This window comes from Myxocyprinus asiaticus, chromosome 1, assembly GCF_019703515.2.
Source record: "Myxocyprinus asiaticus isolate MX2 ecotype Aquarium Trade chromosome 1, UBuf_Myxa_2, whole genome shotgun sequence".
Taxonomy (NCBI): domain Eukaryota; kingdom Metazoa; phylum Chordata; class Actinopteri; order Cypriniformes; family Catostomidae; genus Myxocyprinus; species Myxocyprinus asiaticus.
This window is the reverse complement of record NC_059344.1, coordinates 39324442-39341146: the sequence shown is the minus strand read 5'-3', so window position 1 is coordinate 39341146 and position 16705 is coordinate 39324442. Positions and strand designations below refer to the sequence as shown.

The following is a 16705-nucleotide window of genomic DNA, read 5'->3' as shown; positions in this document are numbered from 1 at the left end:
AACTAATTTATTGAAAAGAACTGACTCAAAAGAACGATTCATTGACAAATCATTAAGGCTTGGGAGCAATGAAATATATTAGAGCAGAGAAAAACTAGAAAAATATATTTTTACTATAGAAATTTCAATTACTTTTCCATGACCTTTGAGACTTTATTATTTTTCATGACCTTTCCACGCCTGGAAATCACTTTTAAAATTCAGTGATTTTTCCATGGGAACCCTGTATTTTATCATTTGTTATTTAGGTGCATCAGACTGAAGGCTAAAAGTTTACTTCAGTTTTCCGCTACATCTCCGCAACGTGTATATGACGCAAATTTCGCCATCAGCACAGTCCGTGCACCGCCCGGCTTTTGTTATCCAGCGCACCTGTTTGCATCTGTGCACGTTGTCTGCACATGTTCCTGCAGTTGACTATACTAAAGAGGAACACAAAGCAGCTGTAGTGTGCATGTGATGAACGCATCTGTGTGGTCTTGCGGTTAAAAGAGTATACTCTGAAAGTCAAGAAGGCTTGACTGTGTGCAAGAAAAGCAAAGCATTCCCTGGCCTTTAATGTGAATAGGCCTTAAAACAAGAGGGCTGTTACAGGTCCTACCGTTGTCATGGTAGTGTCGTCCTTTCTGGGAGTGAGCTCCTGAAAGATGCGAAGGCTATAGAAGCCAACAACAGATGAGACCATCAGATAACTGTTCATGAGTTAAGACCATTATATTTTCCAAATTTCTTATCAAACAATTATTAAACCTTTACATTTTGGTCCCTTTACTAAAACACACATACACATAGTCACAGATGCAAATAAAGTGATCAAAGCACTGGATCATAGCTGATGCACAGCAGCATTATAGTATCATAGACAGCAAAGGATACATCATGAGAATTATTTCAACAACCGCCTGGGCAACTCCAAATGTGGACAAGGAGGCATTGCCAATATTTCTCTCCTGCAGAAACAAAAGAACACAATTTACTGTCTAATGTCATTTTCTTAAACTGAACTTTCACATATAAATTTAGTCTCTTTTAGCAACGTGCCCAATGCGAAGGCTCCTGTTACAACTGAAGCTGTGTAATCTAAATAAGACTACAGTGTTGACACCTCAATGCTTCAGGCGAATGAGGGCAGAAAAAAAAAAATGGCACACATATTTGGAGCTGTTCTGAGTGAACGCTATTATGAAGAAATAAAACGTATAAAGCTCAGATTAGTGAAGTTTCCCCTCTCACCATTGAGGTCTGACAGAGTGAAATTGGCGAAGTAATGAATGGAAGTAGATGAAAGAAATCTTTTTATATTCACCGCCGCTTACACACACATTATATGTAAGCAGGTGTTCAAACAAAAAAAGAAAAGAAGGCAGCAGTGCTCTTACAGTAAGAGGCTGCATAGAATGAATGGCTGCCAAAAATTAAGGGGAAAAAACAAGAAAAAATGAAAACAAAACAAATGCCCTGGCAAACAAATGTTTTTGTAGTATCAGGCCTTAATATCTTTTGAAGTCATTGATGTGATCCAAGTTTGGATTGGAATTATTACAATAAAAGCCAACATTTATTTTACATACTTTAACAATGTACAACAACCTTAGCCTGGGCTTGAAGAGTAAAAAAATAAATAAATGAAAAACTTTAAAAAATTTTTTTAAAAAAATCATCAATCTTACTGTAATGATGTGCATTTGACAGTTGTACAATTCAACATCAACAGAGCATATAAAAATATTTATGAGGACATTTCGAAGTGGATTAGATAAAATCTGTTCTAAAAAATTCTATACCAAAATTTGTAATGTCAGCCTTGCTTGTTGTTATTGATGACAGGTCTGAGAAAAGTTGATATGTGGTTAGTCACAGCCTCAGATGGCAGACCCATAGTCAGTTCACTGACTGATGCATATTGCACACAAAACAGCAAAAAACTGGCTCAAATCACCAGATTCAATCCGTTTGGCTGGCCTTACACAACTTCCGAGTAAGGGCACACTTTTTTTTTACTAGTCCGCCTGAAAAGAAAGTTGTGTTAACAAGGTACCAGGCCTAACAAGGAGCGCTTTTGAGAAAAAAACTAATCTCTGAATTTAATCTCTGAGTTTTCCAAGTTGCATCAAATATTTGAAAGATACTCAGAGTTAGTGTGAGGCACTTCATAGCAGGTAAACTAAATATCCACAAACAGAACTGTACATATTTTGCTTTGTTTTTTGAGTTATATCTGTGAAACAATCAGTACTGCAATTCACAGAAGTGCAGAAAGTCTCATCACAAAGTATATACTCATTTTCAGCCATTTTTTCAGTGATTTCAATACTACCGTTTGCAGAGATTGCTGTGCCATTATTTGATTTTATTTTTTAACAACGGTTTGTTATCGTGGTATAATCCATTTCCAGCATAACCTAGCACTAAAACGGCACGTAAAAACAAAAACTGTGGTTGGTAATTTTACATATCTATCAAAAAGTCTCTTCCTGTCTAAGTGGGTGGTTCTTGGCCAGAATAAGCTGCAATGAGGAACTGACTTTATGCTTTAAGTCAAATGTCTGGCTATGCAAGACTAACATGATTGAAAAGCCAGAGAAGCTCGACTACACAACTGATTTTATCATTTTTTTTTTCAAACACTCAATTTATGTTACACTCTTATGTTCATATTGAACATAATGAACCAGCTGAGTGCAGATTATGCAGACAGAATGCTGGCTGAGATTTTTACTTCCAGAACCCGACAGTTGTGCTCTAAAATAGCATAAACACCACTGCAAGTGTATTTCAGCTAATGGGTTTCCATTCCACAGATTTAAGACTGCTTGTGTCCAACGGCTCATTATCTGTAACAGTGTCAGAAATTAGCTTTTCCATAAAGTGGCAATAATTGGGGGGGGGGGGGGGTTGTTTTTTTGTTTTTGTTTTACATAAAAATTATACTGTCATTCTTTTATTCAGATACTTTAGTTTAATCAGTTCATTAACTTAAGTTTTCAATATACAATGGTGGCCAAAAGGTTGGAATAATGTACAGATTTTGTTCTTATGGAAAGAAATTGGTACTTTTATTCACCAAAGTGGCATTCAACTGATCACAGTGTATAGTCAGGACATTAATAACATGAAAAATAACTATTACAATTAAACTACTTCAAAGAGTTCTCATCAAAAAATCCTCCATGTGCAGCAATGACAGCTTTGCAGATCCTTGAAATTCTAGCTGTCAGTTTGTCCAGGTACTCAGGTGACATTTCACCCCACGCTTCCTGTAGCACTTGCCATAGATGTATCTGTCTTGTCGGACACTTCTCACGCACCTTACAGTCTAGCTGATCCCACAAAAGCTCAATGGAATTAAGATCCATAACACTCTTTTCCAATTATCTGTTGTCCAATGTCTGTGTTTCTTTGCCCACTCTAACCTTTTATTTTTGTTTTTCTGTTTCAAAAGTGGCTTTTTCTTTGCAATTCTTCCCATAAGGCCTGCACCCCGAGTCTTCTCTTTACTGTTGTACATGAAACTGGTGTTGAGCGGGTAGAATTCAATGAAGCTGTCAGCTGAGGACATGTGAGACGTCTATTTCTCAAACTAGAGGCTCTGATGTACTTATCCTCTTGTTTAGTTGTATCTGGGACTTCCACATCTCTTTCTGTCCTTGTTAGAGCCAGCTGTCCTTTGACTTTGAAAACTGTAGTGTATACCTGTGTATGCAATCTTCAGTTTTTTGGCAATTTCAAGCATTGTATAGCCTTCATTCCTCAAAACAATGATTGCCTGATGAGTTTCTAGAGAGAGCTGGGGGTTGTTACCATTATTTACCTAATATTGACCTTAAGACATGCCAGTCTATTGAATACTGTGGCAACTCAAAAACAAACACAAAGACAATGTTAAGCTTCATTTAACGGACCAAATAGCTTTTAACTGTGTTTGATATAATGGCAAGTGATTTTCTAGTACCAAATTAGCAATTTAACATGATTACTCAAGGATAAGGTGTTGGAGTGATGGCTGCTGGAAATGGGGCCTATCTAGATTTGATCAAAAATTACTTTTTTTCAAATAGTGATGGTGCTGTTTTTTACATCAGTAATGTCCTGACTATACTTTGTGATCAGTTGAATGCCACTTTGGTGAATTAAAGTACCAATTTCCTTCAGAAACCGCAAAATCGGTACATTATTCCAAACTTTTGGCCGCCAGTGTAAATAATTAGACTGAGATATTAAGGCACTCTTACTGAGAGTATAATTAGACCTCCCCATGAAATTAAATAAACATAAAATCATATTTTGTGTGATAATGTTTATAATTAGGCTTAGAATAAAATACTAAAAATTATGTCAGTTGTTAAAAAAAAAAACATAATGCTAATAATAATGTATTATTTATTATTTCTATTTATAATAATTAATTAATTGACTGTTAATGAATGAATTAATAACATTACATTGACTGTCATTTAACTTACAGCCATACAACTGCCTGACATTGCGAAACTGGACAGACACCGGTATTTCAAATCTATTTTGTTCAGAGCCGAGTCAGGTGTTGCTGGCTCTGCTTAACACCTGTGATTGAGTGAGTGTTTAGTATATCTGTGTGTGTGTGCGTACGTGCGTGCGTGTGTTTGTGTGCACCCCTTCAGGTGTGTCCAAACCAACACTACATGTTTTGATGTGCCTCAACAACCTCTGATGAAAGATAATAACAGAAAATTAAAAACTCATCATGATTAGACCGGACTTTTTCACTGTCTCTTTTTTAGAAAGCTATTTACTGACAAGTTAGGGGCTAAACGTCATATGTTGTAGAGGTCGACAGATATATCGGTTTTGCCAATTAATCAGCACCAATAACTGATAGTTCCAGAAATCTGTTATCGGCAAAAATCCACACCGATAGTTTTTCCCCGTTGCGTCCGGTGCTGGAGCCTGGGAAGGGTCCGCTGTCATTATACAGTATGAGAGCGGCCTCTAGAGGCGAAATAAAAACTATCACTTCACTGATGCCTTGTGGTGTTTGTTTTGACACGTGAGACTACACTCTGCATGGAGCAGAACACTTCAGATGCGGATTTAAAACATTAACAATGAAAAGGTATGTATACATTACATGTTGTCATAACATTATAAAGTAATTAATTAAAAACCTCAAGCGGTTAGAACATTGTGACAAAAATACACGCAAGTCCTATCCAAATGTTTAAATGTCACGATTGTTACCATCTATTTGCATTAGTTTATATCCAGCTGGTCACGTTAATGCATTCATTAGCCAGCTCAGTTGTATATTTAAAGCTAGTGATGTGAGAAAGCAAATTAATATCTTCATGCAGCCGAGAGAAACGTATAAACAAATCAGAAATGCATCTGATTTCAATTTTTTTTTTTTTTTTTTTTTTTTTTTAAGTATCCTCACTGTAATACGATGACTTCAGATCGATCACATTCTTGTGCTAAAAAAGGCTAGACACAGCGCAACAAATACAGTTTACAGAAAGCAGGTGTTTCAAGATGCTTTTAAAGTTCTTTTTAATTAGACACAGCATCTAAAAAAACGGTGCTCCTGCACGAGATGCTGAATAAACAAAAACAAAGGGAAACAAATATGTTCGTCTAGTGTGCGTTTACATAGAAAAACAAATGGATGGTTGCAAAAGCATTCTGTGTATACAGCCCTTTACAGTTGGTGGAGGTCTTTGGCTGTTGCGTCTTGCTCTCTTATGAGCATTTCTCAGATTAAGCAATGAGTTGTTTAAATTCTTTGTCAGGAAAAATGTTCAACCTGGAAATGTGTGTCTCGAGATCCTCGCATTCGGTTCCAGTCTGTTGTGTTCTGTCTGTTTGAACAGCCCTTGGCCAGGGCTCACAGTCTGAGCCGCTTCACCACCGAGTTCAACCGAATACCACTGCTATCTGTGAATATTGCTTCTCTACATACAACTGTACTGAATAAAAAACAATGTGGTATTTCATTGTTATTATGAAGCTGGAGTCTGGAATAGGAATCAGTGCAAGTGTAACACCACATGAACGGTCTATTAAAGCGCCCCCCCCCCCATTTTACTTTTGACTTAACATTTGAGAATATGGACTGACTAAAACTTTATTTATTTTATGCACATTTGTTGAAAATGAAATGCTCTTTTTTAACAGCCAGGATAGGAATGTTCTATGCAATAATATAATGGTGCTGAATGGTTTATGTATTTATTGCGCCCTCTTGTGGACTAAGGAAAAAATGTCAATTTAAAAATCAGCTGACTTTAAAATTCGATTATTAATTTTTATATATTAATATTTATTTCATTTAAAAAAGTACAATACATTTTCATGGTTCAGTTAGTACTGTTTATTTTTGTAATAATGTTCAGCACTATTTTACTTTTAGTGTTTTTTTTTTTCCATTGAGTACTAATTTTAAAAACTATCGGTTGATTAGTCGGTTATTGGCAGCTACTGCCCAAATTCGTTATCGGTATCATCCACTATCAATCGACCTCTAATATGCTGACTCCTTCCAAAGGTCAGAGAGAGAGAAATCTCTTGTTTTCCCTCTCTTTTCTCATTTCATCACCCCTGCTAGTCCGAATGACATGCGAGATACGAGTTTGGATGAGAAATGCACATTAATAAGACTGTTTTGAGCATTGACTATAATTTTGGATACTTTGGGAGTGACAGCAATAAGACTTTTATAGCAGTCATTAGCAACAGTACATCAGACAGCTTACTGAAAGCAGTGCCACCGTATTAGTACTGCTTACCTCATAGCCACATTTACGACACCCTGCCTTATCTGACGGTGTCTACGTTAACCTAGTTACCTTACTTGCATCTGTCTCTTTTAAGGATGTTGCGGAATGTTGGCCCACCCCCCCACCACATTCCAACCGAACGTAAAACCATCATAAATACACACAGACACAGCTGCTGAGTTGTCGCGGTTACATGAGATCTTAAGCATGGCACTGGTCCAGCTCATCAAATGCATAAATCATTAACCAGCCTGTCAGGAGGGCCCTTCGTCTCTGGAAACTGTGACAAGTGTAATTTGGGGGATTTTCAGTCAAGCATCATGCCAAGGCAAATATCTACACTAATAAAATAATTAGAAAGTGGAGCGGGCACTCTCATAGAGCAGCTCAAGACTATCAAACCATGGCCAGAAAAAGGATATGTTGCGCTGCCTTTGTTGTGGGAAGAAAAATAAAAAAACTGCCATGGCTATGAGGCAGGGACAAAGGGTGGTAGTGATGAAGTAAGGTGAGATAAGACCATCATTGTATGGAGGGAAAGAAAGAGTGATTAAAAACAAAACAAATGTATAGCCCCTTCATGAAATCAGGAAATGATGTAAGAGTTCCTGTGGACCTGTTAGAGTCACCTGTTTAAGCACAATGAGTGGTAGGCTGACTTGACAACTGAAATTCAACCAGCTGTAACTTGTAATTAACTTGTCAAGGGAGCAAACTGACACGGTCTTCACCCAAACTTACACTGTCACAGTGAAATAGTGGAACCATGTTTAACATTGCACGACTGTGCAAAGGTTAAATTATGGTTTAATTCATTTTTTTCTTAAAAGGATCTCAGACAAGTACTCAAAACATGCAATTCATCACCAAGTTATGACACATGAAGACTGTGTCCGTAGTTACACACACGTAGAGCGTGTGAATGCCTTTCAATTGACATCAAGCAGAACAGACGGGCACAGCTCTGATGAAGAGCATCAAACAGCAGTGACCAGATACACATCTCGCCTAGCCTTTTCTTCTCCACACACACCTGAGCATATCTGGAATTCAATTTGTGCCGAGGACATATTTAAGTTTTAACAATACATAGCAGGATAGAAAGGAGGAGGTAACAAATGAGGCAGAGAGAGAGAGAGAAATAGAGAGAGAGAGAGAGAGAGAATAGGGTAGTGAGTGATTTCTGGGACAGAAAAGAAAAATAAATCCAGAAAAATTATTTGCTTACATTTACTAGTTTGTTGACTTGTATTTTTCTTACCGTTGAACCCTTTGGCAAAGCGGTCTCGTCAACAAGCAAGTATACAATGTTCAGGACAACCAGGAGAACAGAAATTGCCTGCAAGCAGCACAGATAAAAACAGACATTATAAGACAGAAACATCCAAAACAGCATGGTTATTAGAGTAATTAGATGACCAAGATAAAATAATAAATAATAATAATCTGGAAGTCTATTACCTGACCCGAACCATTGGGTTTTGGGCTGGGTTTGTAATTAATAAGAATAATAAAAAAAATTAAAAAAACATAATTAGTATATACATACACTCAGCGATGACTTAATTAGGTACACCTGTGCACCTACATTTTCACGCGATTATCTAATCAGCCAGTCGTTTGGCAGCTTTGTAATGCATAAAATCATGTAGATCCAGGTCAGGAGCTTTAGTTAATGTTCACATCAACCATCAGAATGGTGAAACAAATTTGATGTCAGTTCGACTGTGGCATGACTGTTGGTGCCAGACGGGCTGGTTTGAATATTTCTGTAGCTCTGATCTCCTGGGATTTTCACATACAACAGTCTCTAGTGTGTATAGTCAATGGTGCAAAAAACAAACAAAAAATCCAGCAAGCAGCAGTTCTGTGGGCGAAAATGGCTCGTTAATGACGGAGGTCAGAGGAGAATGGCCAGATTGGTCCAAGCTGATAGGAAGGTGACCGTAACTCAAAAACCACACATTACAACAGTGCTATGAAGAAAAGCATTTCTGAACATACAACACGTCGAACACCGAGGCGGATTGGCTACAGCAGCAGAAGACCCCTCCGGGTACCACTACTGTCAGCTAAGAACAGGAAACTGAGGCTGCAGTGGGCACAGGCTCACCAAAACTGGATGGTAGACGATTGGAAAAACATCGCCTGGTCTGACGAATCTTGATTTCTGCTGCAACATGCAGATGGCAGGGTCAGAATTTGCCGTAAACAACACGAATCCATGGATACATCCTGCCTTGTGTCAACAGTTCAGGCTGGAGGTGGTGGTTTAATGGTGTGGGGAATATTTTCTTGGCACACATTTGGCACCTTAATATCAATTGGGCATCATTTAAATGCCACAGCCTATTTGAGTATTGTTGCTGACCATGTGCATCCCTTAATAACCATGGTCTTCCCATCTTCTAATGGCTACTTACAGTAGGATAACACACCATGCCACAAAGCACATGTCATCTCAAACTGGTTCCAGGAACATGACAATGAGTTCAGTGTACTCCAATGGCCTCCACAATCAGCAAATCTCAATCCAATAGAGCACCTTTGGGATGTGGTGGATCGGGATATTCGCATCATGAATGTGCCAAATTTGCAGCAACTGTGTGATGATGTCATATCAGCATGGAGCAGAATCTCTAAGGAATGTTTCCAGCACCTTGTGGAATCCATGCCACAAAGAATTCAGGCCATTCTAGGGGCAAAGGGGGGTCCTACCCAGTATTAGAGAGGTGTACCTAATTAAGTGGTTAGTGTGTGTATATACATAAATGTAATAGAATAGGCTAAATGTATTGAATATATAACTTTTGGGTTTTTTACCGCAACTTCATGCACACACTCTCACTCAAAGACAGGTGTGAAAAGACGAGTTAGGGGATGTTCACACTGTTTTTGCATGCATCATGTCAAGTTAAAAATAGGGATGGGACAATATGGTTCTCACAATTCAGTTTGATATATGATATGAGGTTCACGATTCAGTATGATCTCGATTCGATTAACTAACATTTAAATGACAAGGAATTTTGTTTTCTCATCAAACAAGGTTCTTTAATACACACAAAACAAAATTTTTTTCAAAGTTTAAATAAGAGTTACTCACATAACTTTCTCTAAAAGGAAATTTTACAAACAATTAAGCCTTCAAAAATAATGGGCTACATTCAGGCTGATCAGGTGCAGAAAAAGCAACAGAACTGAACAGAACCTGTCCTGAAAAATATGTGAAAGTGTATATTAGATTTTTTTTTAATAATTTGTTTGTCATCATTATTATAAATCACATTTTAACTTTTTAAAAATATAAAAATTCTACATTCTATCAATTAATATTAATTCTTGAAATTGTATAAATAATAATATTACGAGCGGTCACTTTTTGAAATAATGTGTACATTTTACAAGTATTTACACTGAATTTCAATGCATTTATATAAAGCATTGAAATGGTACTGTCACTTAAAGAGTTCAACGTGCATCTCACAGACTCGCACAGGTGTTCCGGTTCATTTATTAATGAGAGAGAAATCTCTGTTTTTTAGTGCATCCATGCTATTTGTGATTAAAATTAATATTTGTTTTTTATTTTTTATATGACTGTAAAGAACAGAAAGGATATTAAACTACACATTATTCAATAAAAGTGGAGTGCTTGGATCTCATATTTGATGGCCAAATATTACACAGAGGAATGTTCTGTTTTAATCTCTAGCACTTTTCAACAAAACAAGGCGATCAGGTATTCAAGCACTTTAAGCACTTCTAGGACCTGGTGCGAACCCTATAAACAGTGTAGGAAAAAAAAGACTGGGGGTAAAATCAAGCAATAGAGAGATTATGATGTTTGATGGGTCATTTAATTTATGATCACATGGACAAAAAATACAATGCTGTAAATTTCGAAATATCGAGTTTTTCCTCAATATGGTTAGACTTTTTTTTGGTTTGCGATATATCAATTCAATATGTTGTCCCATCCCAAGTTAAAAACAACTTCAATTTCTAAAAACTCATCCCGAGATACCTGCGTTATATTTTATTCTTTGGACTGCTTCTAGCTTCTTTTAGGGTGTGTTCACACTTGTAGTTCGGTTCTCTTGGTCCGGACCAAAAAAGAAAATGATACATTTAGTCCTGGTTTGCTTAGCGTTCACATTGGCATTTTTAACTCCGAACCAAACGATACAAAACCAAAGGCATCAGGAAAAAGTCACAACCTGATTGGATAGCTTTTATGACGTATATTTTTTGACAGGACTTGCCGATCATCCAAAACAATGCTGGCTGCTGGGCGAAATGCGCTCATTATATTTATATATGTATATATGGTGGTATTTTTACCAGCTGAGAACAAACAAAGAGCTAATAAAATGTGTAAAGGAGTCAAAACAGCGCCAGGAATTTCTCCGTTGCACACACAAATGAAGATATGCTGCAAGGACGGCTGACGGCAGTTCCAACACTTATACCGAACTGTAATGGGCAACATAGCTCCTATGATGAGAAGAACCAGGTATACTTGAGGTCAGTATTAGGCAAATTACTTCCTGTTTTTGATCCGTTTAGACGTCTTTGGTCCAGGTTGCGTTCATATATCAATCGAACCGCACCAGAGTTTGTTTGGAAGCAGACCGAGACCCACTATTCAGGCGGTCTCGGTCCACTTGTTTGGTGCGCACCAAGGTTCGGGTGACAACGTTCACACTTGTTCAAATGAACCACACTAACAGAGCAATCGCACCGGAGTTCATTTGAATCTAACCAAACCTGTCAAGTGTGAACACACCCTTAGTGTTGGTGTCACAGAAATTTAGTTCTAAAGAAGTTTAGGTTGCAAAAAGGACTTCATGTGCCTGTTTCACTGTTACACATAATTCCAGATTCTGTGGTGTTCTTCATCCAGAAAACTTTAGTGCTTGCTAAAAGGTAAGCCAATGTTTTTTTGCTTTTGCTCTGTTACAAATTTTGCTTACAATGCTTAAATAAAATACAGAGATTACATGGATTATTTACATTCTGATTCATGTTTGAATTTGCTGCTTCAGAAAAATACTGCATATACCAGGGGTCGGCAACCTTTTTGACATGGAGTGCCATTTTTTATTTTCCTGGTCAATGGCAAAATGGTCAATGGTCAAAATGGAAACGTACCGTGCCATAGGTTGCCGACCCCTGGTATATACTGTAAACTGTGACAGTAGCGTGCTGTTAAATTTTGTTACTGGTTTTTTGTGGATAATTTTCTCCTCCAAAGCTTAAATTTACAGTATTAAACTGTATACTGAAATAACCGATTAATGATCATGATTAATAATGATTCAATGTGTATGACCCGATTTCAAATACAGGCTAATGTGATTTGAGCTGTGTTGTGTGTAAATGTCTGTTTTTTTCAACAATTGTTTGAAACCAACAGAAAGGAAACTGTCATTTGTTGGGTATATGGTTTGGCTAGTAAAAGTGTCACCCTATAGGTTATAATAACACCAGTAAATCATGTACCACAGGGCAAAACACCTGACTTGTGAAATGTAAATAAACACACGTACCGTTCCGGCAAGCAGGATCAGCATTACTATGGGGTAAAGGAGATTCTTCTCCCAGGCTGAGGCTTTCTTTCTCCTTTCTGGCACAGAAAGTAAGAGAAAGGATTGTATCACACATACTGTATGTCTGTCTGACTGCAGAGGTGTTTAATGTGAACTTTTACAACAGATTTAAATTATACACAATCCCTTTAATTAGTCAACTCCTTCCAGCAGTCTGACAGAAAACAATTAAATGCTGAGATAACGGGTAATTACAGTGAGTTGAATAATCTGTAATTAATGGAGGAGAACTTTCAAACCATTGTCTTTTGATTAGCAAAGCTATAAAATAAGGACACCGGTCATTTAAGAACTAACTGAAGGTTTTGATGATGATTTATTGCTTTGCATTACAATATTATTTCTTGAAATAATAAATTATTCTCTAAAGTTTAGTCACGAAACTCTAAATAGCCCAAGTTGACAGGTTCGTTGTCATTTAATCTGTTAGCCAATCAACTTACTCTTGATTTGATCTTTGTCTAATATTTAAACGGCCAATGACCCCTTTACACCTGGTATTAAAATGCGTCTCGGGTGATCCGATGACATGTGGTCAGTTGAGACACATCACTGTTTACACCTGGATGCTTAAATGCGTCTCCTGTGACCACTTGTGATCGGATTTTGAGGGGAAGGTTTCATGACAACACACATCAATCACTATGTCAGTGTGTTACTGCATGATAATAAACCGCAATGTCTGACAAAGTCAGAAAAGACAGAGAAAGCGTGAAATAAATGGCACAAAAGTAGCATTTCGAGCAGAATTGTCTGTTATTTTAGTGGATTAGTTGAATTAACCTGAGCTGCAGATATTCATGCTTCTCATATCCCATGTTGATATCAGACACACTGAAGAAGATCCGTGAAGTTCTCATGCTTGTGTATTTATCCCCTTCTTTAATTTTTCCGATCGGATGGTTATTTCCTTTTAAAGCCGCGTATAACCGGCAAAGTTAACACTCTTGTTTTAGCGGTGCGATTGTTTGACAGGTAAGGGGTGGCGCGTCACTGCTGCCAGGACGCATACAGGACGGATTAGCATTTACACCTGAAATGTGACGCGGTGACATTAATTTTTGACCATATTTGCATGTGGTTTTGTGATCCGATCACAAAACATTTTAGACTACGTTTACACCTGTATTTAGCGCTGACCACATGTGATTGGATCACCAAAAACGCATCTTAATACCAGGTGTAAACGAGGTCAAAGATATTTACAGGTAAGCTGGCTTCACTGCAGCATGCTAGAGGACTGCAACCTGACTCGCTGGGTTTGGTTCAGTTTTTCCAAGTATGACTTCGGGTTTGGGTCGGGTTTGTAATGAATGAAAAAATGAATAGGACTACCTAACTTGTTTCACGCATGCGACTCATTCATAGATACGTGTGAACGACGAGTTCAGCAAAGCTCTTCTTCACTGCTGTTACTTGCTGGATTAGCTGATATTTTCTTTGAACTGCCATCTGTCGTTTGGAGAAGAGTGCAACCATTTGTTTTCCTATGAAAACACACATTGGACGGACGTCTTTGACCATTGCACACATTGAGTCTCGCTGTTTTTTGTCTCACACAATACCGCTGCATGAAAAGAACTTCAAGATTTTAAAAACGAGACACCTGCGGTCTGTTTCGTTCGTTTCATCAAAGATTCAACGTTCTGAAGAAGTTCAGGCTGCAAAGAGAACATGTGACTGTTACACATGATTTCATATTGTTCTGCATCAAGTAAAGTTTCAGCGCTTGGTAATCCCCCTTTTTGCTCTAGTGTGCTGAAAGGGCCACCGTGACTTGTTCAAACTGTGAGTGTTTACTGTCACTTTACTGTTACGAATGTTGCCTACGATGCATACATAAATTACAGCCTATTGCAACAATACTTGCCTGGAGCAGAAATTATAAAGAAAGAGAGCAATTTCGGGTTCAGGCTTAAAATATGAAGGTATCGGTCAGGTCGGGTCACACGATCTCGGGTATGGGTCTGGTTCCAGCTTCATCTTAAGGCCCGTGCAGACCTCTACACTGCGCTACAAGTTTTCGTTCTGAAACCCTCCTCCTCACCAGCACCACTGTCTAAAGCGGCTTCAAAGGGACTGTACATATGTCTAATTGTGCAGCAGCAGCATATCCTACATGTTTGATGCAGGATGTCTTCTGTATGTCATATTGTGCAGCAAAAGCATCATGTCTTACATGCTCAACATAGCATGTCTGTATACATTCGAGTAATAGCTAGTCTTCTTCCTCACTCTGCAGCAACAGCGTAAGAAGATCTAGTCCACCAAGACCAAACCTACCAACGTGTTCTATCCATTAAAACCTTAAATTTATTCAGAGTTGTCATGACTGAGATACCAGTTATTTCTGAGTTGACTGAAGTATTATTTAAATCTACATCTATGCAAACATATGTTCAGAAGTTTCTCTAACAGTGACAGAGAAACTCAAACATCAGGGCTTTTCCTGCTGCACTCATGAACTGGGACCAGAAGATCCTTCCTTTTTTCCTCATTCTCTATCTTAGTGTCCGTCATTCCAGTGCTCCTCTGTCCTCTACTCTCTCCTTCTCTCGCTCTGATTCTGCACTGGCTCTGAGGTTGGCAGGGTTCCCTGCATATGCACCATGCCCATGCTGCCTCTAAATTAATGACCTCACTTGGGGAGACAGCCACAATAAAGTTTGCATCACACTCCAATATCCTAAGTGCCTTTGTGGCCTCCTCTGCTTCCAACTGCTCGTCTCTCTGGAATCATTTATAATACCCCAAAACACAAGCTGACATCGAAAATGATACAGCCACACCCTATTTGGCCCCACTCCAAATAACTCTGTGAAAATTCACATTCAAATATGCACACACTTTGCAATTCAAAATATTATGAAGAGTGGAGACTGCAGCCTACACATATTTGAAAATGAAAGTCTGCGTAAGTTCAGAAGCATTGTTTAATTTAGTTGAATTAAATGACATTAAAAACATCTCTCACTGAGTTTGTTCCTCTGACTGCGAATGTTGTCCAGTTCTTTGTAGAGATGCTGAGCGTTACCATGGAAATAAGAGTTGGATGTTGTACCTGAATGAACAACAGAAGGAGAGGTAGAGAAAGACAGAGAGAGTGAGAAATTGAAACAAAGATAGTTTGAATCTGTTTACTGTGGCTTATTAAGAGCTAACCACTGTGAAACATCAGTGATGTGAACATAAATAAGTGGTTTGAATGTTTTTATCTTTACTCTTACTCAAGTACCTACTTAAAAAAAAATAAAAAAAAAATAAAAATAAAAAAATCACACAGTTTGTCAGAAAGTATGTCAAGAAAGAAAAACACATTCATAGCATTCACTAATTTAAAAAGAAATTGATTTTTTTGCCAGCTTTCCACACATTAACACAGACTGAAGGTAGCTGTTCAAGATCTGGGTAGCTGAGGAATGAGGGTGAACTCAATGCCCTCTAGGACGTTCAGTGAGCGCAACTGAGCCATTTTGTATATGAAAGAGACATTTCTATTAAAACTTCAATTCTGTTTTCTTAAAGGGATAATTCACCCCAAAATGAAAATTCTCTCATCATTTACTCACCCTCATGCCATCCCAGATGTGAATGACTTTCTCTCTTCTGCAGAACACAAATTAATATTTTAGAAGAATATCTCAGCTCTGTAGGTACACGCAATGCAAGTGAATGGTGGCCAGAACTCTGAAGGTACAAATATCACATAAAGGCATCATAAAAGTAATCCATAAAACTCAATGTTTAATCAATGTCTTCTGAAGCGATCCAATCGGTATTGGGTGAGGACAGACAAAAATGTAATTCCCTTTTCACTATAAATCTTGACAGCAGTCTCCTTGGTGATCATGTTTTCATGCTCAATTACACTTCCTTTTGCGCCATCTAGAGCTCTGCACATGCGTCAAGCACTTGGAAGTGTAATCGAGCTCGAAATCATGATTGTGTCTGGAGACTGCAATGGCAAGACGTACAGTGAAAAAGGAGTTTTACTTTGGTCTGTTCTCACCCAAAACAATTTGGATCACTTCAGACGACATTGATTAAACCACTGGAGTCATATGAATTACTTTTATGATGCCTTTATGTGATATTTAGACCTTCTGAGTTTTGGCCACCATTCACTTGCATTGTGAGGACCTACACAGCTGAGATCTTCTTCTAAAAATCTTCATTTGTGTTCAGCACAAGAAAGTAAGTCATACACATCTGGAATGGCATGAGGGTGAGTAAATGGTGAGAGAATTTTCATTTTTGGGTGAACTATTCCTTTAAGCCATTTCCAGCAAATATGAAGTAATAACAACAATTCCTTCTAAGCACCAAACAACAACGATCTCG

The 16705-nt window shown here is 37.9% G+C and overlaps 1 protein-coding gene across 1 annotated transcript in view; it reads right to left on the bottom strand.

The window, feature by feature from the left end:
- The window catches only part of LOC127444409 (limb region 1 protein homolog), a 52381-nt gene that overhangs the window by 12272 nt on the left and 23404 nt on the right, over window positions 1–16705 (bottom strand). Inside the window, exons 10-14 of the mRNA XM_051703775.1 lie at window positions 15339–15425; window positions 12305–12381; window positions 8014–8091; window positions 877–950; window positions 602–692 (exon numbers count right to left, since the gene is read on the bottom strand). Of these exons, the coding sequence (XP_051559735.1) occupies window positions 602–692; window positions 877–950; window positions 8014–8091; window positions 12305–12381; window positions 15339–15425 (407 nt within the window). The remainder of the gene's footprint in view (window positions 1–601; window positions 693–876; window positions 951–8013; window positions 8092–12304; window positions 12382–15338; window positions 15426–16705) is intronic.